This window comes from Carassius auratus, unplaced genomic scaffold (genome assembly GCF_003368295.1).
Source record: "Carassius auratus strain Wakin unplaced genomic scaffold, ASM336829v1 scaf_tig00214714_1_2670353, whole genome shotgun sequence".
Classification (NCBI taxonomy): domain Eukaryota; kingdom Metazoa; phylum Chordata; class Actinopteri; order Cypriniformes; family Cyprinidae; genus Carassius; species Carassius auratus.
This window is the reverse complement of record NW_020527778.1, coordinates 1,891,903-1,919,348: the sequence shown is the minus strand read 5'-3', so window position 1 is coordinate 1,919,348 and position 27,446 is coordinate 1,891,903. Positions and strand designations below refer to the sequence as shown.

Here is a 27,446-nt window from a genome sequence, read left to right as displayed (position 1 = left end):
CATCCAACGATTTGCTCTGTGCTGCTATTTCATATCAATATATCATCAGCTTTCACATAACCCAGGCTCTCACTCGCACCCACATACCAAAAAGGCAAACTCTAGCACTCAAAGTCACCCCCTCGAAAGGGTGTCCGCTCATCCAGAAATTTCTCCATTCCCATTTCTCAACGCTAAAATGAAAACGGAGTTACAAAAGAACGTCCCAGTTCACAGCCTCACCAAATCTGAGATTCACAATCATCTCATTTTATATGAAACCACTATTTATTATACAATACATCAATCATCTCCACATTAATCTTTGAACATAAATGTTCTTATTGACATTTATAGCGTTTCAGCACTGAAACATGGTCATATAACTGAGAAATACTAGACGGTATATAAATATAAACGGTATGATAAGACTGTATGAGAGGATTCTGTAATATCCTGCAATTCTAGAAGTGATGTGACTGTAACAGCCAGGGTTTTGCATTTAAATAACCTGTGACTAAAGCTCATCTAATCTGAACTCTCACCCTGACCGTTAATATAAGAGTCAAGAGGTCAGTCTGTAGTAAAAATTGGGAGTCAGAGTCAATGTATCCAACATAATCAAGTTTATGAGGCTAAAAGCCCATTTTATCGGAGACTGATGCTGACAAATTGAAGCGCTGCTCATCATGAAACGATCATATCTGAATTAAGATCTGCTGTTAAAATCACATCTGACTGGTGTGTCAATATTAATACAAATCTTTGATGTGCATGCACGTACTCAAATTGAGCAGTCGTTCTGGAAGCTCATGGTTACGTAAGATCTCTGCACTTCAGATAATCCGACTAAATGTAGTCTGTAATCCAATACTATTTTAACGCATATCAGACAACATAAAGACCATTTACATGAAACTAATACTCAATTCATATTAACAGCCAGTTTATCAGCATGCATTGCACTTCAGGATTTTTATTGCATATTTAGTGATCAGAATCTTCTTGGTGGTTCACGGCCATCAAGTGGCCCATTAATCATTAAAACTGTAGATCAATAATGGCCAGTCCTCACAATACACTCATTTGTGACGTCATAGATTGCCTTATTTGCATGCACCATCAGCTTTTATCTTCAAAGCCATTAATATGGTATTCAATAGGAAAGATATTGTAAAAAAAAAAAAAAAAAATGGTTAAATTTGAGATTCAGAGTAAATGTCTTTGACATAATCAAGTGAAAAACTCACTTTAGGCAATGAATGACTGATGCACAAATAGTAGGCGAGAGGAACCTTGGAAAGCATTTTCCAGGAGAGCTTCTAATGAAACAATCGAATCTGCATTAAGATCCAATGTGGAAATCAAATCTGACTGGCATGTCAACATTAGGAGCCACAAATCTTTGATATACAATTTAATTTACAATGACGTGTTTTGGATGCTCGTGGTTATGTAAGAACTGGGCTCTTCATTCCCAAACAATCCAACTAAAGAAAGTGTAAATCTCAGCTGTATTATTTATGCTTTTCAAAGCAAATCAAACCTATTTTGTGAAACTGGTATCACGACTCAAGTGAACAGCAAATTCCACATTAAAATATTGTAATGCATATTTAGTGATCACAAGTCATGGTAGTGGTTCCTGGATATCAGTAGCCCCTAATTATTATGATTAGGGATATACACTGATTTATGTCGCCTAGTTTTCACGCACCATCTGCTTCTGTCTTTACACTGACAGACAGACAATACAATGTTTCATCGTGGCATCTTTTAATACGCTTACCTTCAATGGAGATCACATGCTCGCGGATCTGGTTCTGGAGGGCCAGGTCATCGATGCGCTCGACCAGGTCGTATATTGCATAAATGTTCGGGTGGACGGACTCGAACCGATGGATCTCGGCTCTGATGGCTGCTGCGTTGGATAAAACGAACTGGGAGCCCGACGCACCGGACTGCGCTGCAGGGCCCGATACGGTTCCCGAGCCAAACTGACCCGCCCCGGAGCTCCCGGATGATCCAGATCCGAACTGAGCCGGGGGAACCGGCACCGGTGCCGGTCCCGAACCCGGGGTGGGCATGGCGGGCTGGGACTGCTGGGAGATCCCGGACACTGACACCGAGACCGGGACGCTCGACTGGTAATTCATCGTTGTGGATCTGTGAACCGCTCAAGGAATAATAGAAACGCCGCGTTTGGAATGCTTTGGAGAGCGCGCGAGGAATCCGTGCTGCACACTGTAATCTGGTGAAGAATGAGAAGAACAACTATATATGACGCATCAATGGGTTTCCAACAATCCACGCGCCTTGCTCATAATACCAAAACTTCAATCAGCATCATTGTTCCCAGCGACGAGCTCGCTCTTTTGCGCGTGTCCTGTCCTTTTCTGACAATGAATGTCTTTCAGATGGACACACCTTTGTTTTGGGGCGATCTTCTGGACCGAATCTCTCTCTGTTTTGCTTCCCAGCCTGAAGCGAACACAATGAGGCCGGTTATCGCAATGCGCCCGAGTCCATTGACTGACTGAATGCGACAGTTCTACACTAAACTCATAAACACGTTTGAATCCTCTTTTTGGTCCAAGAAGTCCCTCCCCGGCACCCACCTCCATCCACTCAGATGTGGAAAGTCCGAATCTTTTAGCGAATCGGTTGATTTAATGAACTTGTTCGAATCGAAACGATGTCCGATTCTTTTTAGTTTTCGCTCAAATGCGTTTCCAGAACCCATTCGCTGCAAGTTACATTAATTTCTACAATAATATCATTGTTAATAGCTACACCTTAAGGTACTGTCTATGCAGCGATATTTCGCACTCAGAAATGTCCATTGTCTTTTTTAAAGCACCTAGCAATATTTGAAACACCGTTCACACATTTTTTTATTTATTATTAAAACAAGCCTTTTTAAAAGGTTGTGGCCTACTGTTGTTTCTATATCAGACTCCCATTGTTGTTGTGATTCTCACAGCTTTCATTTAAAATGTTTTGTTCATTTTTAGCAACATTGTTCCCTATATTAATAGTAAATTAGCTTTAATTATGCAATATAGTATAGCCTACCGTATATTAATCTTCCTATCTCCCAGTGCTATTTAAGTCCTGTACAGTGATTTACAAACGCTTTGTGAGTCGTCTAACTCTAAACCAAATCATCACAAAGATTCGGTTCAGAAGAACGATTCGGACATCACTACTGCAACGTCACACATCACGTAACTGTTCTTGAAATGGGGGGTAGTGAAATTCGATTGGATGTTTAGGTGGTGTTGGTATACTGCGATTGATCCTTCAGTATTATGTAACCAGATATTTTTCTTGACAGTTTAATGCTTATAATTGTTCAGTCCTTCAAAGACACACACAACAAGTATGCTGCCGTGTCTGATCGAGGGTTACAGCCTTAACGATATTAAAAGACCATAATTTACAATAGCTATAACAGACATTACATCTCAGGCTTGACAAGGTTATTGTTGGGTTTGATTCAAATAAAGATGTGAGTCTCTGTCCACTGTAAAAACAGTATCAGGGCATCCTCTAGCATTTATCCTAACAAGTTTATTCCTTGCTTTGAAGTACTGTCATGTTACCATGCTATCAGATAAATACTATGGTATTGAATGTTTGCTATTCATTTATCATGGTAATTTAATTTTATATTAATGCTAGAATATATGGATCTGTCATAATATGTGTTCAAATAACATGGTGTAGTATAAACCATATTTTTAATAGGAAAATCCTATGGATAAAATTGTTTATCATTTGTGAAGTTAAAACTTTCACAGCATTAAATAACCATTGGATGGGTAAATAACCAAGATGTTGCAGTTTAACCTCCTAATACTGTCAGTATTGATTGTTTCTTCCTGGGCTTTGGGGAGATTGCTTTTCACACTGTTTTGTTGAATGGTCCGATTGAGTCACTTATTAGGGTTCATTTTGTAATGTGATTAAAATCGACACAATCTCTGCATCTCAGTTCCACAGGGTTTGTGATGTAATTCGCTTCATGTTGACGTTTTCTATCACTTATCAAGAACGAAATGCTATGTGACTTCAACAGCTGAAATCTGCACACATAACAATATGACAAATTTGCACAATTGATGACAATAAACACCCCCACCCCGAACCCCCCAGAATATGATGTTATTTTAACAACTGAGACTAATTTATTATTTTGTGTCTAATTTGCAATATTCAAAAACATCTCTGTAAGTAGTCTGAGACATCTGAACTTGAGATATTTTCTGTGGGCTTTATTCATATTCCATTTTACCACGTACCCTTCCTTTGATCTTATGAGAAATCTTGCATCATTAAAATATTCCCACTTGAAACTAGTGAGAATAAAATTCACCAAACTTTATTAATTATACGATAATGGAGATTCAGTGCAGATGAATCTAAGAACAGACCCACTTTAGATAAAAACTGCTTATGACTTTCAGCGTTCTAACATCCCCTGAAAAAATGCTGATATTGCACTGATCATGCAAGACGTTACACAACACTTATGAGATTCAGGCAATAAAGCACTGAACATTTTTCAGCCTTATTTGAACCCAAATCTCAGAGTCCTTTTTTGCATCATCTTTGAGCTTCATAAGCTCCAGAATGAAGATACTGACAGGAAGCAGTTCATCAAAAGAACTAAACTCCCAGCTGACTGTCATTAAAGGGACACCCAGGAAATAAGTTATAGCCAGTAGCCCTTATTAACAGTTACTGGGTTAATCCAGAGGGAAAGATTATGGTAATTTTCAAATGATTCTGTATTCAAATGTACCGGTTATGAAATATTTTTGGGATTAATCTTTTTAGATGCAACTGAGGGAGGGGGGACATGGGATTTGTCAAACTAGAATGGTGCAATCCAGTGGAGACATCTGTCCAGAGATTGATTGGCAAGCTTCACTAACAGCAAGCTACTAAATTCAGAGTGATTCAAAGTAGTGGGTCTCCATCTATTGGTCAAATGTGGAACTGTAAGATATGTTCTGCCCACTTTTATCACACATCGGTCCTGAGGAAAAACTACTAAAGATGTGCACTTGAACCATAACGTTACTGATGCTCTCTACTCCGCGTAGATCAATAAAATATAATATGTTTATCTTGAATAACTGACTGACCACATCCAAGCATCTGGTCAGATTTTTAATACTTTCATCTTTGGGTTCTAGTTGTGCGCCCCACATCTTTGTTAGTTTATGGACAGAACTTTGCCTTGTTTGTTGATATTACTAGAACATTTCCTGCATCTTTTGTTTATCAAGGTATATACGTGTATGTGTGTTCAGTATTATTTTTCAGGCTTGTGTTATTTGTTCGTAAAAAAAAAAAAAAAATCTAGCATCTTAATGCGACAGTATTGCTTTTGAAATCAGCTCAGCACTGTGTGTGTCAGTTTATTGCGGTTCACTATATCTATTTTGCAGAGAGAAATCAACCTCCAAATAACATTTAGATCTTGATAACACAATATAGAAGTTCTGTGCAAATATTTAATATACAAACTCTCATATGCATACCACACACTATAAGGAATTGATGGCTGATGATTAATTTTTCAAAGTTCAACTGCATAAAACACCTCATCTATCTATCTATCTATCTATCTATCTATCTATCTATCTATCTATCTATCTAGTGAAGTAACAGGAGCAGGTTGTTAGATGTGTTACGGTGCAGTACAGATGGCATTTTTATTGAAACAGTTGCTGATAACACTTTCATTTGCAGCACAATAAAGGTGTTTGCACTATGAGAGTAGTAAGCACATCAGCAAACACATTCCAGAAAATAGTTGACACTATTATGAATGTCTAGAATACAAAGCAATGGCTCACAGGTCCTCATCACTTTCAAAATGGATTCCATCCTGTTTTAGCCAAGAAGTCCCCTAAAGCACAAGGCAGACAGATTTGACATGAATATAATATAATGTAATCCCAAGCAGGGTTCAGTTTTAACGGAGTAAAAGATCTAAAGGCCAAAAAAAAAAAATGCTTATTAAATATTTGTTTATTTAATCATATTCAGCCTCTTGTCTTTCTGACAAGTTGAACAGTCAGTCTAAAATGAAAAAGAAGAGATTTAGTTTTTTTGTTTGTTTGTGTTTTTGTTGTGAAGATTTAAATGTAAAAAAAAAATACATCTGAAATAATATACTTTTTAAATATTTATATATTTAATAACATAGAAGTATATCTTAATTTCTAATATATATATATATATATATATATATATATATATATATATATATATATATATATATATATATATATATATATCACTGAAATTACAATAAATGAATTCATTTAAAAATATATTTTTTTAATTATTCGATTTTTTTCAATATTTTTTTTATTATAATTTAATACATTTCATTATAGTTTAGATTGAGATAGATTTTATACTGTATAAATACAAAATATATATATATTAAACTATTAATTCATTCAAAAGGACAATGCACAATAATATTGGTGTTATATAAAGGGAATAAAAAAGTTTAAGCAATGCCAATAGCATCCCTGAATTGGTTAATGTACAACTAAACCTATAACTGAACACTAAGCCAAATAATAACATTTTGTGCAGCATAATTCCAGTCAATAACCGACAGCAGGGGGGAAAAAGTACAGAGAGAGTGCATTGTAAGTCGATTTGGATAAAAGCATCTGACAAAGCCATAAATGAAAAATATTAATTTACTTATAAGATGATGGAGCAAAGTTGAGCTGACATCTGATTTTTACAGAATGTATTTGCTATTAGAAAAAATTATTTATGCAAAATATAAAGTTAAATATTCAATGAAATAATCAATAACATTTAAATCTGTATGTCTTAACAGTTTAGTTTACTCAGAACAAACTAAAATGCCAAAATTAAAAAAATACATGTAAGATAAATGTATTACTTATTTTAGGCCTAACAATATATAGATATCAAAATAGCAACAATGACTAAAAATTCAGACTGATTTGCTCAATTGTAGGTCATGGCAAAGATAAAGACTACTATCAAACAACAAAAATAAACTCTTTAGGATTTACCAATCTGTTATTTGTCATTCTTTAGACGTAAACAACATAATAAATAAAGTCTAAACTATTATACAAAAGTTAAAACCCAACATTTGTTCAAACTGCTCCCACACCTTGTCATTATATCCATAGCCCGAAGTGGCTGATTTCAGATCGGTTTCCTCGTAACTCCAGCATCACTCAGAATCAAAGCCACCCTTGTAAACTGATCCCAGACCAGCGGTTGACTGCTGACCGTTGCCCTTCCCAGAATGCACCTCGCTGCGCAGTGACGACAATAACAAAACACAGAGAAGCAACATTAGCGGATCCCTACGCGACCCTGCCAGAAAAAAAAGCTCGATGACAAAACTCCCATCTTATTACCGGCCCTCCTAACATCCATGTCTTGAGAGATGAAGCATTAATGAGTCTATCCCAGCTCGTCCTGGATGAATTTGGGCGTATTATGGGAATTAAAAATAAAGGCCCGCGTTCGGAGTGATGAGCTTTAGCCTGTTAGCCCGACAGCTTCAACCTCTAGCTGACAGAAACCTCCACATCTCAGCCGAAAACACCCTGTTAATCTGCTCTGATGTAGAGAATGGACTGAAGACAGCTCAGGTAAGACTGCTTGATACAGATTTATCTTCTTACACTGTGGATGTGGAAGTGCAAAATCAAATAACGGATAATTTGGGGCACTAATACGGAATTCTGCCTCAAACTGTAATTAGATAATGTAAATAAAAGCAGGCTGAGGTTGTTGAACGAGGTATTAGTGGGTTAGCTCTCATGTAATGTGTTATTGATGAGGTTTCGGCGTCCTGGTGATGCTTTGAGAGAGATTTGGACATAGCGTCACCCTCCCTAAATAATGACCAGGGCCTTTGGAACAAAGACTTGTAGCCTTCAGGAGCCCCTTATTTGCATATTAACAGATCAGTAATTTTAGAAAACAAGCTAGGTTAAAATCATATTTTAACCTAGAAGTTTGTTGCCAAGAGGAAAGATGTCAGTCAGTATTGACAAATTGTAAGTTGTGACAAACATACATAAAATGTGGTTCATTTTATGTTTGATTAAAACAGTATTTTATGCCATTTTACTCCTTTTATAAATGAATAACATTTATTAATTTGTTACCCATATGGGCCACAGGAACCTTGTGCTATTCCTGGTATTCACGCCTTATTCCTTGTATCCATAATAGCAGCTGTTACAATACGTCCTGTCAAAGTTCTACGCCCGTTCATGGGAAATTAGGATACAAAGGGACTTCTTTTTGCATGTGTTGATGCTGTTTCCCCACAGGGAACAACATGACTCAGCCAGAGTTGGGCCACATGGTCATGCTGGTCTGTGTGCTGTTTTAAAGATCTAACCACGTTATGGAGCACAAACAACCTCAGAGATTTATACAATGCTCATGTCATAATCTGAAATTGTTTCTGTTTTGTCAAGGCCTAAAATGATGTCCCTGATTACTGTGAGTAGCCTGTTATCTGTGGGGTTTTCCAGGCTTTTATGGTTTCCAGGTTATGTGTGCTTGTGCAGATGTCTCTAAAGGCCTTTGAAAGTGCAGCCATGTATTAATCAAAGTAGATATCTTCTATCATCAGTTTTAAGTTCTGGTGCAACTTGACTTGAAGTGTGTGCTTTTCATTTATTTTCGATCAGGCAGCCATAAGTGACTAGATGAACAAATCAAGCTGGAGGCAGGCTCAGCGGAGAATTCAGCATGAAGTTGTATGTGTTTCAAGTCAACAACGGAAGCACGTTGACATTTGACACTGAACTTGCTGTCCAAACGTAAGAGAATTTACTGTTTTTAAGAAAAAGTGAATCCGTAAATATTTAAGGTTTCATTTGTTTCCACCTTATGTGAAGACTGTTGTACTGTTTTATAGAACATTTAGTGAGAATAACTTCTTGACATTGCTTAACACTATAAGGTCATGTACAGTAAAACAGTTAATGCACAAGATATCATGAACTGACATTAAACTGTAATTTGTATCCAGCATTTATTAATATTTGTTAATGTTACTTTATATTTTCACAATGCATTAACTAATATAATCATTTCCAACCTTTAATTGTATAAATATTAATATTACACATTAACAAAGATGGCTAAATGCTGGGAAAGTACTGTTCATTGTTTGTTACGTATTGCATTGAAATAATATGAACACTTACTAGGGATGCACGATAATATCGGCACAATATCGGTATCGGCCGATAAAAGCTTAAAATGACCATTATCGGTATCGGCCGATATGAATATTTCTGCCGATGAGCCAAACTGATATTCTCCAAGTGAAATAATTGACCTGTTTTTCAGATGTGAATGTCTGTCTACATTTGTAAAATAATAAATTTATGGTAGAATCAGTACAGAAGAGATACATGGATTTCTCTTCAGTAAAATTAAAGTTTAAATATATCAGTATATATTTGTATATATATCGATATCGGTATCGGCATCGGCCAAAATTATTTTGAAAATATCGGCATATCGAATATCGGCCAAAATCCAATATCGTGCATCCCTAACACTTACAGTAATAATGTTTATTTTTGTCTTCAAACATCCTAAATTAGACGAATGTATTTATGAATTTGCGCACACGTATATTTACATATTCATTAGAAACCACATTATATTGGATAATGTATTATGTACATGGATTATACGTAGAGATGCAATGTAAAAATGTATTAATTACATAATTCCAGTGTAAATACCTGTATAATGCTATGATGGTTAAGTTAATGTAAATGAGTCCAAATGTTTTGTTTGAAAATTGAGTCCTGGTTTGTTTTACTAGGTAACTGAAATGTGTTCATGCTTCATGCTTTTTTTTTTTATAGTGTTTTGGACCTTAAACATGCCATTCAGGCCAAATATAAAATTGCAATCCAGCACCAGGTGCTGGTGGTCAATGGAGGGGAGTGTATGGTGGCAGAGAGGCGCGTGTGCAGCTACAGCGCCGGGACAGTGAGTAACAAGCAATTTACAAAATTTTTAGAGAGTAGTTATTATATATGAATTCTTTAGTCAAATGCTTGAGCATTGCTACAAAGTACACGGTTAAAATGTTTGACATGAAAATTGCTAAGAAGCACCATAAAAGCAGTGCATACAAGTCAGTCGATTTAAAAGGACCCTACAATATTGAGGATCGTAACATGGTTTCCAAATGCCCATTGATTTTTTTATTATTTCTGGCTGCTTCAGGACACCAACCCGATCTTCTTATTCAACAAAGAGATGATCCTGTCTGACCGAGCTCCAACCATCCCCAAAACAACCTTCTCAATAGAGAATGAGATGGAGCTGAAGGTGGAGGAGTCCCTCATGATGCCTGCTGTCTTTCACACCGTGGCCTCCCGCACTCAACTGGCTGTGGTAATGGCCAACTTTCTGTTCTGACCTAATGAACAACCTCTGTCCTCTTAGATTTTCTCAGATTTACACATCTGGGCTCATCCACACTATGTTATATCAATGCTTTTTATGTAAGGTTTGAGCATTACTTCTATTTGAGAGCATGAATGCAACTGACAAAGGCTCGGATGGAAGGGTTTCTTACATTTGTATGCAAATGACTCTCATTAGGTCTGTTGTGCCCTTTTTTAGGAAATGTTTGAGGTTGCCAAGAAGCTTTGCTTGTTCTGTGAGCGTCTGGTCCATGACGAACACCTTCAGCACCAGGGATGGGCGGCCATCATGGCTAACCTGGACGACTGCACTCTGTCCTATCAGAAACTCCTCATGAAATTTGACACTGCTTATACAAATTACCAACAGGATTTTGAAGACATCAAATTAAAACTCACAAAGTAAGGGAATCTTTGACTCTAACTTTCTTTCTTTCTTGAAATAATTGTTTTTTTTTTAAGTTATGTTGTTAAAACACCAGGTGTATGTTTTTTTTATATTTTGTATTTTACGTTTTCTAAGTTCTCTTAAATTCTAAGATAGATTCTATTGTAAACAGTTAAGAGAAAAATTATAAAATATTATTACTATTAGAATATATTTAAAAATTTAATTTATTCCTGTGATGCAAAGCTGTATTTTCAGCATCATTACTCCAGTCTTCAGTGTCACATGATCATCTAGAAATCATTCTAACATGCTGATTTGCTGCTCAAGAAACAGTCCTTACTATTATCTAAAAAAAAAAAATTAATATTGCTTTATATTTTTGTGGAAACCGTGGTAGAATTTATTTGTTTTTCATAGAAAGTTCAAAAGAACAGCGTTTATTTGAGAAAAATTTTGTATTTTGTAACACTATAAATGTCTTTACTAACACATTTTATCAATTTAATGTGTTTTTGCTGAATAATAAATGAATAAACTGACCTTAAACTTTTGAATGGGGGGTGTATTGGACTTTAATATATAAATACATAGATCAATATAGATATATAGATCACTAATTCTAATGTTTATTCATCAGGCTTGGCACTGCTGTCTCAGTCATGGCAAAGATTCCACTGCTAGAGTGTTTGACTCGGCAGAGCTATCGAGAAAGCCTGGAGAAGTCCAGCTCCCCTCACCCAAGAACCACAGATGAAGAAGACGAGAATGAGGATGAAGAAGTAGGAGAAACATCCACTCAGTCCGCAATCCTCTGTCCCGCTGACAGCCAGAAGAATCGGAAGTCACTCTCGCCTGTGTCTGCTTCTGGAGAAGCGTCGTCCCAGGCGTCCTCCTCCCCTCAGGACAGACTGAAGAGCAGCTGTAGTCTAAAAGAAGCTCTAGAGGAAGAGGAGGAGTCTCCAGAGAGGGGAGCCACACCCTCTTTCAATGTCACACTGTTGGATTGGATCAATGTTCAGGACAGACCTAACGATGTCGAGTCAGTAGTGAGGAAGTGTTTTGATTCAATCAACAGGGTGAGTGATATCAAGAGGGAATGTCTAGGTCAAATTATCAATCAGTCTGTAGACCTGTGGCAAACCTTTATTTATTTACATTATGATGATGTGTACCATGTGATTGTAGAGGTGTGTCACCCAGCAGAGATTTTGCTATAATATTTATATCTAATTACATGTATTTATGCAGCTGTTGTTAGTGAGGAAGAATGCTTTAATTTGCTTCTAAAACAACAAACGTCGAGCAATGCTATCAGTAAGTCATTAAAAAAAAAACTACATACTGTCATATTTCGCAAAGTCCTCAAATATCCAGTTAGGTTTAGAGTTTTAAGACTTGTGTTTTGTTTCCCCATCTCAAACATTACGTAATGTGACACTGTTTTTGGCCTCAAGTCAGACTTATCAGTCATTTGTTATGAATAATCTTCTTATGCATTGTTTGCCTCCATCAAGTTCCTAATAGAAAGTAAAAATAAAAAATAACAAAATGTAACCTATTGAATTCACTGGAATATCCAAATATACGCATTACCTAATGGGTTTTAAAATACAAACCATGTTTTGTTTCATTTAAAAAAATATGTAAAAAATATAATACTGAAAAAAAATATAACCATATACTGTGGCTGAAACATCCAGTTATACATCACATAGACATCATATTCACTAGTGTATAAATGTTTGTGGTCAATAGGGATTTAAAAAAATAAATTAACACTTAATACTTAAATTAATACACTAAGTAAATGCTCATTAAATAAATTGATAAAAATAACAGTTAATACATTATAAATGCATTTATTGTTAAAATATATATTTAAATATATGAGTATTTTCAGTATTTCTAACACTAGTTAGCAGCAAATTAGCATATTAGAGTGATTTCTGAAGGATCATGTAATGCTGAAGATGATGCTTTGCATAACAGGAATAAATTCCATTTTATAATATATTTAAATGTAAAACAGTAGTTTATAAATATTTCATAATATCGCTCTTATTACTGTATTTTTTATAATATAAATCCAGCTTTAATTAATGAGCATACAGACCTTTTCCCAAAACATTAACATTTTCTTACCAACCCTAAAATTTTGAAAAGTAGAGTACATCATCATCACATTTACAGGACACTAACAATGAACTGTTTTACTGTCCGTAAGAGCTCTTATTTGTTTCTGTCATTTTTTTTATGCTTCCAGCTCGACCCACGAATTATCCAACCCTTTCTAACTGAATGCCGTGAGACGATTACCAAATTGGATAATCAGAACATGAAGGCCATCAAAGGTCTTGAGGACAGATTGTATGCTCTTGACCAAATGATAGCCAGCTGTAAACGGTTGGTCAATGAACAGCAGGAACTTGCTCAGGTAAACAGCGCTCATTTTCATAGTCAGCATAAAACAGCCTGAAGGGGACATATTCTACTCATTATGGTATTTTATTTTTATGCCCATTTTCAAACCGTTGTTTTTTTTTTTTTGCTACTGTGACATTGAGATGTATATATGATTGGCTAACCTCTTAAAATATAGGTTACGACCATAGACTGTAAAAAAATATGGACGTAGTGTCCGTGACGTCACCCATAGACTCCTCAATAGCGGTTTTGAAGCCTAAAGTATGCAGAGCGGGCCGTCGCCATCTTGGCAGCACGTCATCGCGCGACTCTCACGGATAATCAAAAATGGGCAAAAAGGCGGGAGCTGATTGCTGAAGCCACGCCCACCTAGCGCGACGACATTGTCAGCAGCAGCAATCCACCTGTCACTCAAGTGGCCACGCCCTAAATTATGCAGAACTTTAAGGCTTAATATAATTTAAACGGATGAGTTATAAAAAAAATTCACCCCCCTCACAGTTGTCATGAAGGGCAAAATTAGCAATATAGACCATAATCATTTTTTGAACCAGGCTGTAAACATGTTTTTTTTTGCTTTAAAGTTGGACATTTTAACACGGGGAGTCTATGGGACTGACTGACCTTTTGCAGCCAGCCTCAAGCCGCCAGTCAATGAATTGCAGTTTTAGTCACTTCCTTTTTGGCTTCACGAGAGAGAGCGAGAGGTTGCCGCTCTGTTACGACACATACTTGTTTGTGGGTTTACTGCGAGGTCTGCCACAGTTGGCACTACCCCATCCTTCAATAACAGCCTCTTTATAAACCTGTATTACTTTGTGGCAGATTGACCAAACAAACTTTAGACACAAGGGCTGCACGATTAATCGAATGTGATTGTCATGCACATTTTGTCAGTTCTGTAATCAGCAGTAAATCATCATCACATGCTTTCAGATGTAGCAGCATTTACTACACAGAGCCGTAGTTCACCGACAATTTACGCAAAAAAAATTTATTTCGTGATTATCAAATAGATAGCGATAATGTCAGCTGTTTGCGTTGCTTCTCGGTGAACTGTGGCTCTGTGTAGTAAATGCTGCTCCATCTGTAAGCATGTGAAAATACCACATTTAATAACATATTTTTACTCCGAAACAAAAGTGTTTGAAATAAATCCTTCTGTGCGATGATGTGGCTTCTTAAACAGAATAAGCCATGCAACATATTTCATAGTATTCTAAGCAGTGATAAAGGCATTGCATTATAAATATACTTTATTTTAGCGAACATTACAATAATAATACGCATGATAATTGCAGCTTCTGTCGAATCATGATTTTGATTCCATTTCGATTTATCATGCAACCCTATTAGCCACGCTTCTAATGTTTGAATATATTGCAAATGTTTTCAGAAAGCTACTCTTCCTCATGTGATCTCCTTTGCCTTCTACTAGGGATTTCATGCCAATCAGAAGAGGGCTGAAAACCTGAAGGACACCTCGGTGCTGCCTGACCTGTGTCTGAGTCATGCCAATCAGCTGATGATCATGCTAACCAATCACAGGAAGCTACTAGACATCAAGCAGAAATGTACCACTGCCAAACAGGAGCTCGCCAACAACCTTCAAGTTCGACTCAAGTAAGTATTCTTCATGGGTAATGCTAAATAGTTTTTAATTTGGATAGAACATAACTAGTCTTTATGGACTATTTTCAGTTTTAGAGAGCTACAATACTTTGAAGTGAAGTGTTTCCTAACTGCACTGTGGTGTCTCCTCCATCAGATGGTGCTGCTACGTGATGCTTCACGCTGATCAGGATGGAGAGAAGCTGCAGGCTCTTCTGAGGCTGCTGACGGAGCTGCTGGAGCGCGTGCGGGTGGTGGAGGCACTCAGCACTGTGCCACAGATGTACTGTCTCGCCGTAGTGGAGGTGGTCAGGCGCAAAATGTTCATAGGACACTACAGACAAGTAAGAATCAGCTGCATTCATTCATATTCTATAGAGATGCAGATGTAATCGGAAGTGATTTGACCAGAGAGAGAGTGAATAATATGATATCTTTTTTGTACATTTATTTGTTTCTCAAAAAAATAAAAAAAATAAATCAGGACCGGCTGTTAATGTTTTATTTTTAATTTTATTCCAGTGGGCCAGTGCTCTTGTCAAAGATGGGAAAAACCTCTATGAGGCAGAAAAAGTACAAAGGGAATCCTTTGGGAAGCTCTTCAGTAAGTGTATTCTTCATATTTTCTTATGTGACTTCTTTCAGTTTTAAGAACAAACATGGACACCTGATTTTGTTTGTCTCAGGGAAATCGTTCCTCAGAAACCGGTTGTTTCGTGGACTGGACTCATGGCCACCCTCTTCATTTTGCGTGAGTCTTTGAACACGTGTTTTCATCTTTCAGGATCCCTTCATGGACTTTGAGGACATTTCAGCATTCAATTTTTGTGTGTTCGTTTGTTTGTTTGATTTGTGTTTAGACCCGAAAGCCTCGAAAGTTTGACTTTGAGCTTCCAGATATTTCCCTGAGTGACCTGCAGTATCTCAAGACCTGTTGTCCTTCCGAGGTTCAGCCTTACCTCAGGTAAATGCCTATTACTTGGTCATGATAGCACATTTCTACCGTTATTTCACCATGCAAAACTGCATTTCTTTGAGCCATTACCTTTCCAATCATGGCTAAACACTCCTAAATGATGATCTGTTGCCTCTTTTCTTCATTAGGGTCCCCACACTGTGTGACTTTGAGCCTCTTAACCAGCATGTTGAGGTTCTCCATCAGCTGGTTCAGGCTGTGCAGAGTGTGGACGAGATGTCAAAAACGATCACAGACCTACTAAATGAACAAAAGGTACTTTGTTCACAGTCATTTAAGTGTTTGAAATATTGGCTGTTATAAACCTGTAAAGATGGCATGAAATAGAAATTCACCCTGTCTGTTTTCTAAATGCATTTTGTTGATCTTAACGCGATCAATCCAAGCATTTGTTTCGTTATGTGCTCATAAGTTTTAATTAAAAAGTAATAAGTGGCAGTGATGAATGCAAGATCTGTCGCTACTTCCGATACGTTTCAACTTTTAAAATGCATTAAGTCTAATTTGACTATTCTGGGAAGGTCATTTCCCATATGATTTTGACATGTTGCATTGTCTTCTAGATTTCCTGTAGCCAGAGTGCTCAAAGATCCACCGCATTAACACCCAGATCTGAAAGCACAACTGAAATCATCTCTACCTCCACCAAAACTTTGTCCACTCTCAGTTTAAAAGCACCGGACTGCCAACCCCTGGTGCTTCCTGGTCCCTTGGAGGACCTGTCACCCGACAGCATAGATGCCCAGACCTTTGACTTTGAAACCATTGGGCACCCCAATATGGATCCTGTATTACAACAAGGCTCTTTGGACTTGGACTCATTGGGAGGAAGTCCTGAGTCGGATTTCATGTCAGCAGTTAATGAGTTTGTTATTGAGGAGAACTTGTTGTCACCTAATCCCATAAGTGATCCCACAAGCCCAGAGATGATGGTGGAGTCTCTTTACTCCTCTGTCATTAATGCAATCGATAGCAAACGCATAAAGGACACTACTACGCTGGAGAAGGAAAATTCAAAGATTGCAGCACTCAAGCTGTCAGCGGACAGGTACCGTTCTGCTGCGGAAGAGTCACATAACAGTTTAAGGAAAGTTAAGGAAGACCTTTACCACTTTCGAGGTCTGGTTCTGAACGAGCAACGAGACTTTGGATTTGCCCTGAAAACAATGACCACTGAGGTCCGAAATGCTCTTAACAGTGTCCGATACTGTCATGAGGAGAACCTAAGACAAACGCAACAAACCAGTCTCCAGAGTTTGAAGGACGATCATGAAAAGCAGATGCAAACCCTGCTGGAAGAGCTGGAGGGCAATCAGAAGATTGTTCGAGACATCCAAAGAGCAATGCTGGAATTGGAGGGGCTCGTGGAGCGTAAGGAGAAGGAAATATCTCAACTGGAGAGTGAGAGAGCACGCTCTATGCAAGAACTCAAAGATCTTCACAAGCAAACTCTGCTAGACCTTGAACAGAAGCTCTTAAAGCAAAGTGACGAACTGAAAGCTGCATTGCTCTCCAAGGACGAGGTCACTGTGCAGCTGGAGAACCTTCACTTTGAGATCGAGCACAGCCAACAGAAAGTCAGACAAGAGATGGAGAAGGCAGAGAAGGTGCACCTTCAGGACCTGGAGACACGGTTGAAACAACAACATGAAGCAGAGCTGGAGTCTCTCAGATTGGAAAAAGAAAGTGCACTTGACAAACTCGTCCAGGAGAACCTGGTGAAGCTCAGAGATCTCATGGATTGCCATTCTGCTGAACTCAAGGAACGCGAGGGACGCTTGAAAGACTTGGAGGCTCGCATTACTGAACTTGCAGACGCCCGCTGCAAACTGGAAGTGGAGATGGCTCTTAAAGAGGCCGAAATGGAGGACATGAGACTCCAGTATGAGGAGGCCAAAAGCACCCAAGAGGAGGTGTTGAGAGAGGAGCTCACTACCCAAACAGCCACCTTGCAGACGCAAATCGACATGTTGAACCAGCAGCTCCAGCAGAAAAATGAAGAGTATGAGGTGGGCCTGGCCGAGCTCCGAGCGCTCATGAGGTTGGAGAAGGACCACTGCATCTCTGAACTTGTGGATCGACATGAAGAGGAGAGCACCATGCTGCGCCATGAGTTTTCAGCACTCAAACAGAAATCGCAGGACGCAGAGAAAGACTGTGAGGAACGAGTCCAGAAGATCCAGCATGATCACCAGGACCAGATTGATGCCTTACAGAGGCAAAAGGAGGATGAGCAGAGGGCTTTCCAGGAGAAAGAGCGAGAGCTATCGACTGTTATCGGAGACCTGCAAGCAGAAAACACACTACTGTCAGGAAGACTGGAGCAGGAGAGGGTGGAGGCCCTGCAGAGAGTGGAGAAGGAGAAAGAGGACGCAGTCAAAGCTGCATTGCAAGAGGCCTCAAGAGACTTTCAACTCCAAAAAGAGGAGACCGAGACAAGACTGTTAGGACAAATTGAACTGCTTGAAAATCAGCTTAAAGAAAGACAGTCCACTGACATGTAAGTAAATGCAAGTTTTCTAATCAGACATTCCCACGAAAATAATTCTACGATTCTGATTTAAAGCAGATAGCTGTTAAATTAAAAATTGTACTTAAAGCTGCGGTAGGTAACTTTTGACACTCTAGCGGTTAATAAACAGAACTGCTTGCGTCTTGCGGAAGAACATCGTAGCTGGAACTACTTCTCTCTTTTTATGTCTATGAAGAATCGCAAAGGTACTGGGTTACTCCGCCGCGGTATCCCCGAAGCAATCTAAAATAGTCCGAATATAAACACTTATTATAGGTGCACCCTAGTGATTCAGGACAAGCCAAAAACACGGATTGGAAAATGGATTCATGGTGTACTCGCTTATTATATACATTTTTCTACATTTTGAACACAAACAAAGTTACGGACCGCAGCTCTGATTGGTTGTTTTTTACCGGGAGCGATGTTTTCCTGCAAATGGCAATAGGACACTGGGAGGAGCCAGAGGAGCTTGATTTTTTTCACAGATTATCTGTCTCATATTCTACTGTCAGGACATAATGACAGGTTTAACAAATATGAAAAAAATATATTTTTACAAAAGTTACCTACTGCAGCTTTAAAGGAACACAACATTTTCCAACTCCCCTGGAGTTGAACAGTTGAACTCTGGGTCTGGCGGTAGCACTTTTAGCTTAGCTTAGCACAGGTCATTGAATCTGATAAGACCGTTAGCATCTCGCTCAGAAATTACCAAATAGTTTCAATATTTTTCCTATTTAAAACTTGACTCTTCTGTAGTCATATAATGTACTAAGACCCACAGAAAATGAGAAGTTGCGATTTTTTTTTTTTTAGGCTGGTATGGCTAGTCGTGACAATCAAGAAACTTTGCCATACCATGAGTGCAGCAGGCGCAATGATATAACGCAGTGCCTGAAAATAGTCCCCAGCAACTCTGATATTGTTGCAACTAAACAAACTAGCTGGGGACTATTGATTCATTTGGACAACTTCAAAAGATTTTCTCAGTATTTTGAATTGTTTGCACCTTCAGATTCCACATTTTCAAATAGTTGTATCTCGGACAAATAATGTCAGATCCTAATAAACCATACATCAATGGAAAGTTTATTTATTCAGTTTTTATGTGAAAATTGACACACGACTGGTTTTGTGATCCAGGGTCACATTTGATTAATGGAAAGTTCAAAAGAACATCATTTACATGAAATATAATTATTTTGTAACGTTATAAATGTATTTAAGGTAACTTTTGATAAATTTAATGCATTTATTACTGAATAAAATTATCAATTTCTTTGAAAAAGAAAATCTTATTGACCAAAGTGGTGATTATTATAATTATATAATTTTTTATTTTTTATGGCATAAGGCTCTTCTGACTTGGGCAAGCACCCAGAATGCAGAACAAACACCCACACCATCTTAGCATTGTTTCAGAGTTTTTACAGAATCACATACTCCTCATTATTTTGTTTAAAAAATGTTTTGTTTTTATTTCTGTTGGTTTGTTTGATGATAACCTCAGTTTCTTGTTGATTTAGACATTAATAACTCAGTAATTCTTGCAATTTTGTGTGAGGGAAGCATCTGCCAAGGACACAAATGAAATGACTGAAACAGTGTTGCTCTAGTCCATTAAAATGAAAGCTTCTACCTCTAACTTCACTGTTAATTAAAAACAGAGAACACACAAGCTACATGCATTCACTTACTCTTTCTGATTTCACTCTAGTGAATAATTAGCACATCAAAAAGAACCAACCAAAACTGTGAACCGTTTCATTAAAACATTTCTTAAGTAGAAATTAGCAAAGAAATGTGATAACCCTGTTACATGTGCCTGTAAAACAGGGATTAATTAAAAACAGAAAACATATTTGTGTTCAAGTCTTAACACCAATCCCAGTAAATTGGAGGTTTTTGAATATTTATTTATTTATTCCGGTGACTAATGTTGTACAAACAAGAAACACTTTAGAAAAAGTGGGTGTTGCCAAGTGGTTATAGTTCTAAGCTAGCAATAAAAGGTTGTAGGTTCAAACCCTGCAAATAGTGAACACATTTAGAGCTCCAGAAAGCGACTGTTTACCTCATTTACACATGTTCTTGTCTTATCGTGAATAGTTTATAAGTTCACAAGATGCAAAGAAGGATCTTCAGAATGTAATAACTTCCTCAGCTTATGAATTTGCATGGTGTAATTTGTTTAAGAAGGAAGTGTCAGCTTAAATGTCTTCTTAAGAGTCATTAATGCAAATTCAGGTTGATTTACAGTATGGTGGAGTCAATTTTCACACCTGATTCTGTGTTGCAGAGTGGCACCTATTGTAGAAAAGACAGAGACTGGTGTGGAGACCAGCACTGCATTGTCACTGGACAGCGGTCAGTGGACCGAGGAAAGGGCATCGCTCCTGGCCCAACTTGAGCTCCTGGAACGAACAAAGAACGAGGAGATGCAGAACCTGAAGACCTCCCTCATTGCTGAGCAGCAGGTTAGCAATATAAAGGATCTCAACTGTAAGAATTGAATCAAGCTGAAGATTTGTTGTCACTGCAATTCAAAAATTGGCAAAAGCGATTAAACGTAGTTGTTGCAATTTTTCCAGCAAACGTGTGTATTTAATGTGTATTTAATATAGCCGTCCTGGACTTGCATGATTCAAATGAATTCAGTTGAACTTGCATAACAGCTGTGTATTTTCCAGGTATTATTAATTATTATGAATATTATGTTATTTTAGTGAAACATATTATGAAATATAATGAAAAATATTGTAATTTGTAGCTGAAAATAATTCCTTTTTTTGTCCGGACAAATAAAAATAAAAACTAAAAAAACAGAACTGAATAAAAATATAGTTATTGTTGATCTAAAACCCCTAAAATTGCTTGTTTTAACGTACTGATCATTTCTAGACAAACTTCAATACTGTTCTGACCCGGGAGAAACTAAAGAAAGAACACCTCATCAATGATCTCACTGAGAAGCTCAAAAACTTGACGCAGCAACAAGAGAAAGATAAAGGTATAACTCATTTTGTATCATATGATTTTAGTGCATTTCCACTTGTTTTTCAAACATCTCTTACCAAACTGCACAGAAATGGTCAGTGTGACCAATAAACGCAAAAAAAGGACGACATATGATCATTGTCCTCTTGTGTTTTGTTGTTTTAATGAAGGTTTGATCGAAACGCTCTCCGAAGACCGTGCCTCCATCCTTCAGGAGAAGAAGCAGATGGAGGAGGAACTGAACCGTTTGAGGAGCACCGTCCTCGTCTCGTCATCCTTCTTTCCTCCTAATCCCATCCCGGTCTTCACGGAAGCTCTGGGTGCCTGTGGCCCTGCCCACGCTGAAGTCCTCTCACCGTCCACCCCTGATCCAGAGAGATTGGCGTCCATGGCTGCACTGAAGGACGAGGAGAGGGTGGAGTCAGCCGTGGAGGCCAGCATGATGACAGTGCAGTAAGCATCTGCGCAGAAGTGCACTCATTTAAAAACGGAACTACCACGCTCAGTTTTTGTCTTTGACATTATACAGAAGATGGTTTGAAATGAGTCGTTTTTCTATAGCAGTGGAACAAACTGTTGTTGGCCTAGGTTCTCACTCGACAGCATTCATCAGTGTAAATCAGCAAACCTGCACAGCCAGCTTCAGCATATAATGAAGTGCTAAAAATACTGCACAACGTTATAGCTGAATGAGCTGCAACAATACACTTTGACTCCACATGCTCTTGTAGCAACAAAGTCAAAGTTTTAGAGGGATGTAGTTTGTTACAGTTGAAAACTATTTCCCAAAACACACACATGCAAAAAACATCTGTTAATTTTCCTCATTCAGTTTTTAATCTTGTCATGAGAGGAATAAAACAAAAATGCTAGATTTATTAATTTCAGAAGTTTCGTAATTGTTGAACAGAATTAATATGTTTTTGTAATAAAAAATCTGCACAGTTTTTATAGATTTATAAATGTATTTTTACTGACAGACTTGTTTGAAAAACAAATTCTATATTATAATATTAATATAATAAAAAAATGCTACTACTGCTAATAATAATAATAACAACAACAGAGTTTAAAGTTTTATAGTTGATAGTTTTGAACAGAAAAGTGATATGCTATTTATTTATGCATTATACATTTATGGATGTAAATCTACAGACAGACTTATTTGGAAAAAAAAATTATATATATATATATATATATATATATATATATATATATATATATATATATATATATATATATATATATATATATATATATATATATATATATATATAATAATAATAATAATAATAATAATAATAATAATAATAATAATAGTGGAGTTATTATAGTTTGTAGTTTTTAAACCGAATTAGTGATTAATATGCTTAATAATACACATTTATTATAGATTCACACACAAACACATGTATCATTTTATTATTCTTTTTTTTTATGTTTAGTAGAATATCAGCAGTAGTTAGAAAAAAAACTTGTGGTTTATAAGTATGCAGGGATCTATGTGTGGAGAGAGACAAGGCCATGTTTTTCTAGACCTTGTCTCTTTAGAGAAGCTGAATGAACGTGTTTGAGACAGGAAAGTTGGGTAGATCAGATAGAAGAGGAAAGATGTGAGTCGAGCGCTTGCTGTAGGTGAGGAGTCTTCAGCGCTTTCTTTTTAAAAGCCTGAAATGTGTTTTTTAGTCTTGACACGTTAATGAAATTTCCTGCTTTGAATTATTATTATCGCCTTTTAGAAAATAGTTCCATTCAAAGCTGAATTATTGAACTGTGTATTTTGTGACATTTATTTTGATGCAGTGACAACCCTATGCTGTCTGAAGAGAAACAGCGCATACTGATTTTGGAAAGGGTAATTCACTTTCACACACACACTTTGATGTTTTAGTATTTTGCTAAACCAAATGTAATCACTGCATTTCTCAAATATATATTTTAGATGCAATTATTTCTTATTGTGTTTCAGACCTTACACATGAAGGAGGAAGAGAACAAAAGACTTAGTCAAAGACTGGTGAATATATTTTAGTTTATTCGGACACGAATGTGTGTTTGGTTACAGTTTTGGCTCTCACATTTCATCTGAATGTGTTAATTGTAGGAGAACATCTTTTTAATTGATCATCTGTATTTGTGTCATTTGTGCTTGATCTCAGTTTATAATTGACCACTCGAACAGTCAATTAAAAGCAGTAATTAGTGATGGTAAATAGAACAATACACTCGATTAACACAGGTCAGCGATCATTAAAGGCATTCGCTTTTTTTATTTTTTTATCCATAAGTAAAATAATGGAAATATTCTGTCTTCACTGTATCATTCATAGACATTACATTGCTGTTGTTATGACAGTAACTACTTGCACATTATCAGCAGTCAATTAAAACATGAGACTCTTTGATATAATTTAATTATATTTCCCCTGGGAACATTTCTGTAAATAGGTTTAATCTCTTTGGCAAAATTACAATCAGCGTCTTATTGGCCGCGAGACGCATCTTATGAGACACGTAACCCACACTTTAGAGTCCTGACAGCTCGGGGCAGATTCACAAGATGAATTTAGTCTGAAAATCAGCTCTGAAATGTGCTTGGGTAATTCAGCTAGGGCTGAGTTTCAACTCATTTGCAAACGAGCCTGAAATGAAACTAATAAACATGTTTAAATCCCACATTTCATATTTATTATTTATTTATACATGTTATCTTGTCCCTACTGTGTGTAATATGCATGTACTACCAATGCATGCTATTTAACAGACCGTTCTACTCCTTCCCACTAGATGGCACACATACATTTGTTTTCGGTACAATCTCCATCCTATAAACAGTGACACACCAGGAGACATTTATGAGATTCATCAATGTTGCATTTAACCAAAACTGATTTTTTTTTGCTATACAGTGTATGCCGTTTTATTTTTATAACGGTTGCAGAGTGTGTACGCAGGAAACCTAACAAACATCTACTAGTGTGAATATCACTAGAACCGTCTAACTATTTGTTTTACAGATGTCACAGAGTATGTCGTCCGTCTCGTCACGGCACTCGGAGAAAATCGCCATTCGAGAGTAAGTATCGTTGGATATTAGCATTAATGATTTGAGCTGTTTAAGCCCTCCACCTCATTAGAAAACCCCTCTTCTTGTAGTTTTCAGGTGGGCGACTTGGTTCTCATAATCCTGGATGAGAGGCACGATAATTACGTTCTCTTCACTGTTGGTCCCACCCTTTATTTCCTGCACTCAGAGTCTCTCACTGCACTGGACCTCAAACCAGGTCAGTCACACACACTACAGGAAGACTTCTTAAAGAGACAGATTCATATTCAGATAACAATTCTGCTCTGACATGATGGTACATGTTTACTCAATGTAATTATTTATTAATTGTATATGTTAATGCATCAATGTATTTGTAAATTGAAATGATGACAAAGAAAGTGTGTTTTACTCCTGATAAAGTGTTTTCTAGTTTTATTTTACATATTTTTATTGTATATCAAATATACTTTTTTTTTTTTTTTTAGCGACAGGAGCAACCAGACGGCCATGGGTTCTAGGAAAAGTCATGGAGAAGGAATATTGCCAAGCCAAAAAGGTAACTGTTAATACTCTATTATTTATTCGAATGCTCTAAATGGAAGAGTTATGTTTCCGTAAATAAGCTTTTTGACTATTATTATTATTATTGAACTCTCATTTTATAACATCCTTGATGACTAAACACTACCCCGTTTTCAGTTTAACATTTGCAGATACTCAGTCCCTTTGCAAAACTTTCTAATTAAGCACATCGGGATGAGAACATTGATTTAGAATTGTGTATTTAATTCTGTTTTGCAACTTAACGTTAATTTGAGCAGAAAACTGTGTATTTTATAATCAGCTGTTAATCATTACTTCACGCACGTATATGAAATGATATCTTTGATTTATTTATTTTTATGTGATATTCTGTTTTGAACGTGTTTCTTTTGTCATTGTCTGTCTCCAGGCCCTAAACCGGTTCAAAGTTCCTCTCGGCACTAAATTCTACAGAGTAAAGGCCGTGCCATGGAACAAGAAAGTGTAATCGTGTACAAATTGATCATATTGTAATGAGCTCAGTATGTTTTTATTGCTTTTTTTAAAGCAGACTCGCTCTTCCTTAATTGTTTTGTCAGCTTTAGAAGACATAATCTTTTTTCGCTTTTTACCCCCTTTTCTTTTCTTTTTTTTTTACCTCTGTTGCAAACCATTTTATCTCATTTTTTTTATACACAGAGGATTTGTAAATGTGGACCAAATGATTCTAACTTTATCGGGGCATTGGCTCCAACTACGATGGCTCTGAAGCTGTCACAACAAGTCTGTAAAATGAACAAAAAGCAGTTGGATGTTACATATTAGTTCATCATTAATATTATAATCGGGTTTGGGGAGGTGGGGGGGGGGGGGGCTATCATGATCAGCTTACCTATTTCAGAAGGTTATGAAAATATAAATTTATTGTAAATGTTACCAGAGGAATGGTCATGGCATGCATATAGATAATATTTTCTTTAATTTAGTTGTCTGGATATGCGTTGTAGTCGGAGGTTTCGGTAAAAAGCTGCTGGTTGTTACTCTCAGCACAGTACGTCCCGCCTGTTTATTATGATGTACATTTGGACGGCCGCCGCAGAGGCCTCGCGATCCTTCAGATGCACTTTTGGAAAAAAGACGACGCTTTTGTTGATTCAAAAGGAAGGTTTGTGCTGTCGAAAACACGCGTCAGAAGAAAAGCAGCACATATCTTCCCTCTGTTGTAGGATGTTGAAATATAGAAAGTAATATTTCATGTTTGTGAATGTGTGTCTTTATTGAATTTAACCACGACATTGTATATTATTCATCACATCACACAGTAACAAAAAATGACTGTATTGTAAAAGAATTTAGAGTTTTCAAAACAATAAAGGTTTGATCCCAAACTCTTCGCAGTGGATTGCATTCCCCACAGCGTCCGTCCCGAGAACTTTATTTTGGCGAGAATATTGCAAATGTATCGGAATAGTTTTCTTTTTATTGTTTTCATTTATTTTATATTTCTATTTGCCATTCTTTTGGATAAGAGATGCATTTTCAATACATTTAAAAGCTTTTGTTTTGTTGAAACAAAGTACCATAAAGCTTTGGCCTTGATGCTTGAAGATGTTTCCCAGTACTGATATAGTTGTTGATATAGATTCCAGTTGCACGTCATTTTAAAGAGCTTTTTGATTGGAAAACATACTCTGAAAGAGTTTTCTGTTCAAAGATTTTAGATCTAAAAATATGCCCCTTATTCTGTTTCTCTCCCTATGCAAACATGCACGCACCGCTATGATTGGAAGTAATTGTTTACATAAGTTTTGCAATCATTCCATATTGATGCTCTTGAATCATTGGCAACACTTCCAACAGAGCAGAACGGAAGATTTTAAAAGAATTACGCCTCTATTGTGTCAACTAAACTAATGAATAGCATACAAGCCCATACATCTCAGGAATTAATGGGATCCATTTTATTGCTATTGTCTGTCACTTATGTAACATGTTCCGTCTAAAAATAAACCAGTGCTGAGGTACGGCAGTTGAGGGAATTATTCCCAACTCGGATGTTTTTTTCTTTTAGCTCGGTCCTTGTCGAATTTTTGCTTTTGTGGGTGCATTAGCTACTGTTCTGTGCTAATGTTGGCATGCTTTTGCACGCAACAGACTTAAAAAGGGCTTCGATGGGGGCCCGGGAACGGTATTACCCTCTTGGAGGAGCACGGCGCACCAACATCACTTTCCCAGTTCACAGCGGGGAGCATAGCAGCTCTCTGCCGAGCCTTCGGTACCATGTGGGCCTAGGGGTGTCTCGGCAATGTTTTGCTTTATTTGCTCCGTTTAGCATAAGTCGGCTGTCACATTTGGACGGCGTTTACATAAATTGATGGTGTGATTCGTAGTATCTCGGGACAGGCCTGAATGACTAAACGCGAGATGCTGAGGTTGCTGGTGAAGGAGAACCATGTGGAATGGACAGCCTCTCAGTGTAAATG

General features: G+C 37.2%; 2 protein-coding genes across 3 annotated transcripts in view; one reads left to right on the top strand and one right to left on the bottom strand.

The window, feature by feature from the left end:
* Positions 1-2,626, bottom strand: part of agap3 (ArfGAP with GTPase domain, ankyrin repeat and PH domain 3) — a 142,483-nt gene extending 139,857 nt beyond the window's left edge. The window contains exon 1 of one of the 2 annotated variants that reach the window (XM_026258327.1): positions 1,769-2,626. In XM_026258327.1, the coding sequence (XP_026114112.1) occupies positions 1,769-2,135 (367 nt within the window). In that variant the 5' untranslated portion in view covers positions 2,136-2,626. The remainder of the gene's footprint in view (positions 1-1,768) is intronic. The other variant, XM_026258325.1, reaches the window with a different exon arrangement.
* Positions 2,627-7,313: 4,687 nt separating this feature from the next.
* Positions 7,314-26,351, top strand: rb1cc1 (RB1-inducible coiled-coil 1). Its single transcript, XM_026258584.1, has 23 exons — positions 7,314-7,655; positions 8,712-8,843; positions 9,909-10,035; positions 10,276-10,446; positions 10,678-10,880; positions 11,507-11,945; positions 13,133-13,303; positions 14,732-14,916; positions 15,062-15,248; positions 15,427-15,508; positions 15,591-15,655; positions 15,765-15,868; positions 16,009-16,135; positions 16,444-18,380; positions 20,695-20,872; positions 21,297-21,405; positions 21,563-21,845; positions 23,196-23,247; positions 23,362-23,409; positions 24,410-24,468; positions 24,549-24,676; positions 24,927-24,997; positions 25,394-26,351. The coding sequence occupies exons 2-23, from the start codon at positions 8,773-8,775 to the stop codon at positions 25,469-25,471; spliced, it is 4,875 nt and encodes a 1,624-aa protein (XP_026114369.1). The 5' UTR covers positions 7,314-7,655; positions 8,712-8,772; the 3' UTR covers positions 25,472-26,351.
* The last annotated feature ends 1,095 nt before the right edge of the window (positions 26,352-27,446 follow it).

Excerpts from the sequence above, each read along its gene's own strand:
- rb1cc1 (XM_026258584.1), top strand. The coding sequence starts at position 8,773 with ATGAAGTTGTATGTGTTTCAAGTCAACAACGGAAGCACGTTGACATTT. Across the intron at positions 10,447-10,677 it reads CCCGCACTCAACTGGCTGTG|GAAATGTTTGAGGTTGCCAA; the intron begins GTAATGGCCAAC and ends GCCCTTTTTTAG. Across the intron at positions 14,917-15,061 it reads AACCTTCAAGTTCGACTCAA|ATGGTGCTGCTACGTGATGC; the intron begins GTAAGTATTCTT and ends CTCCTCCATCAG.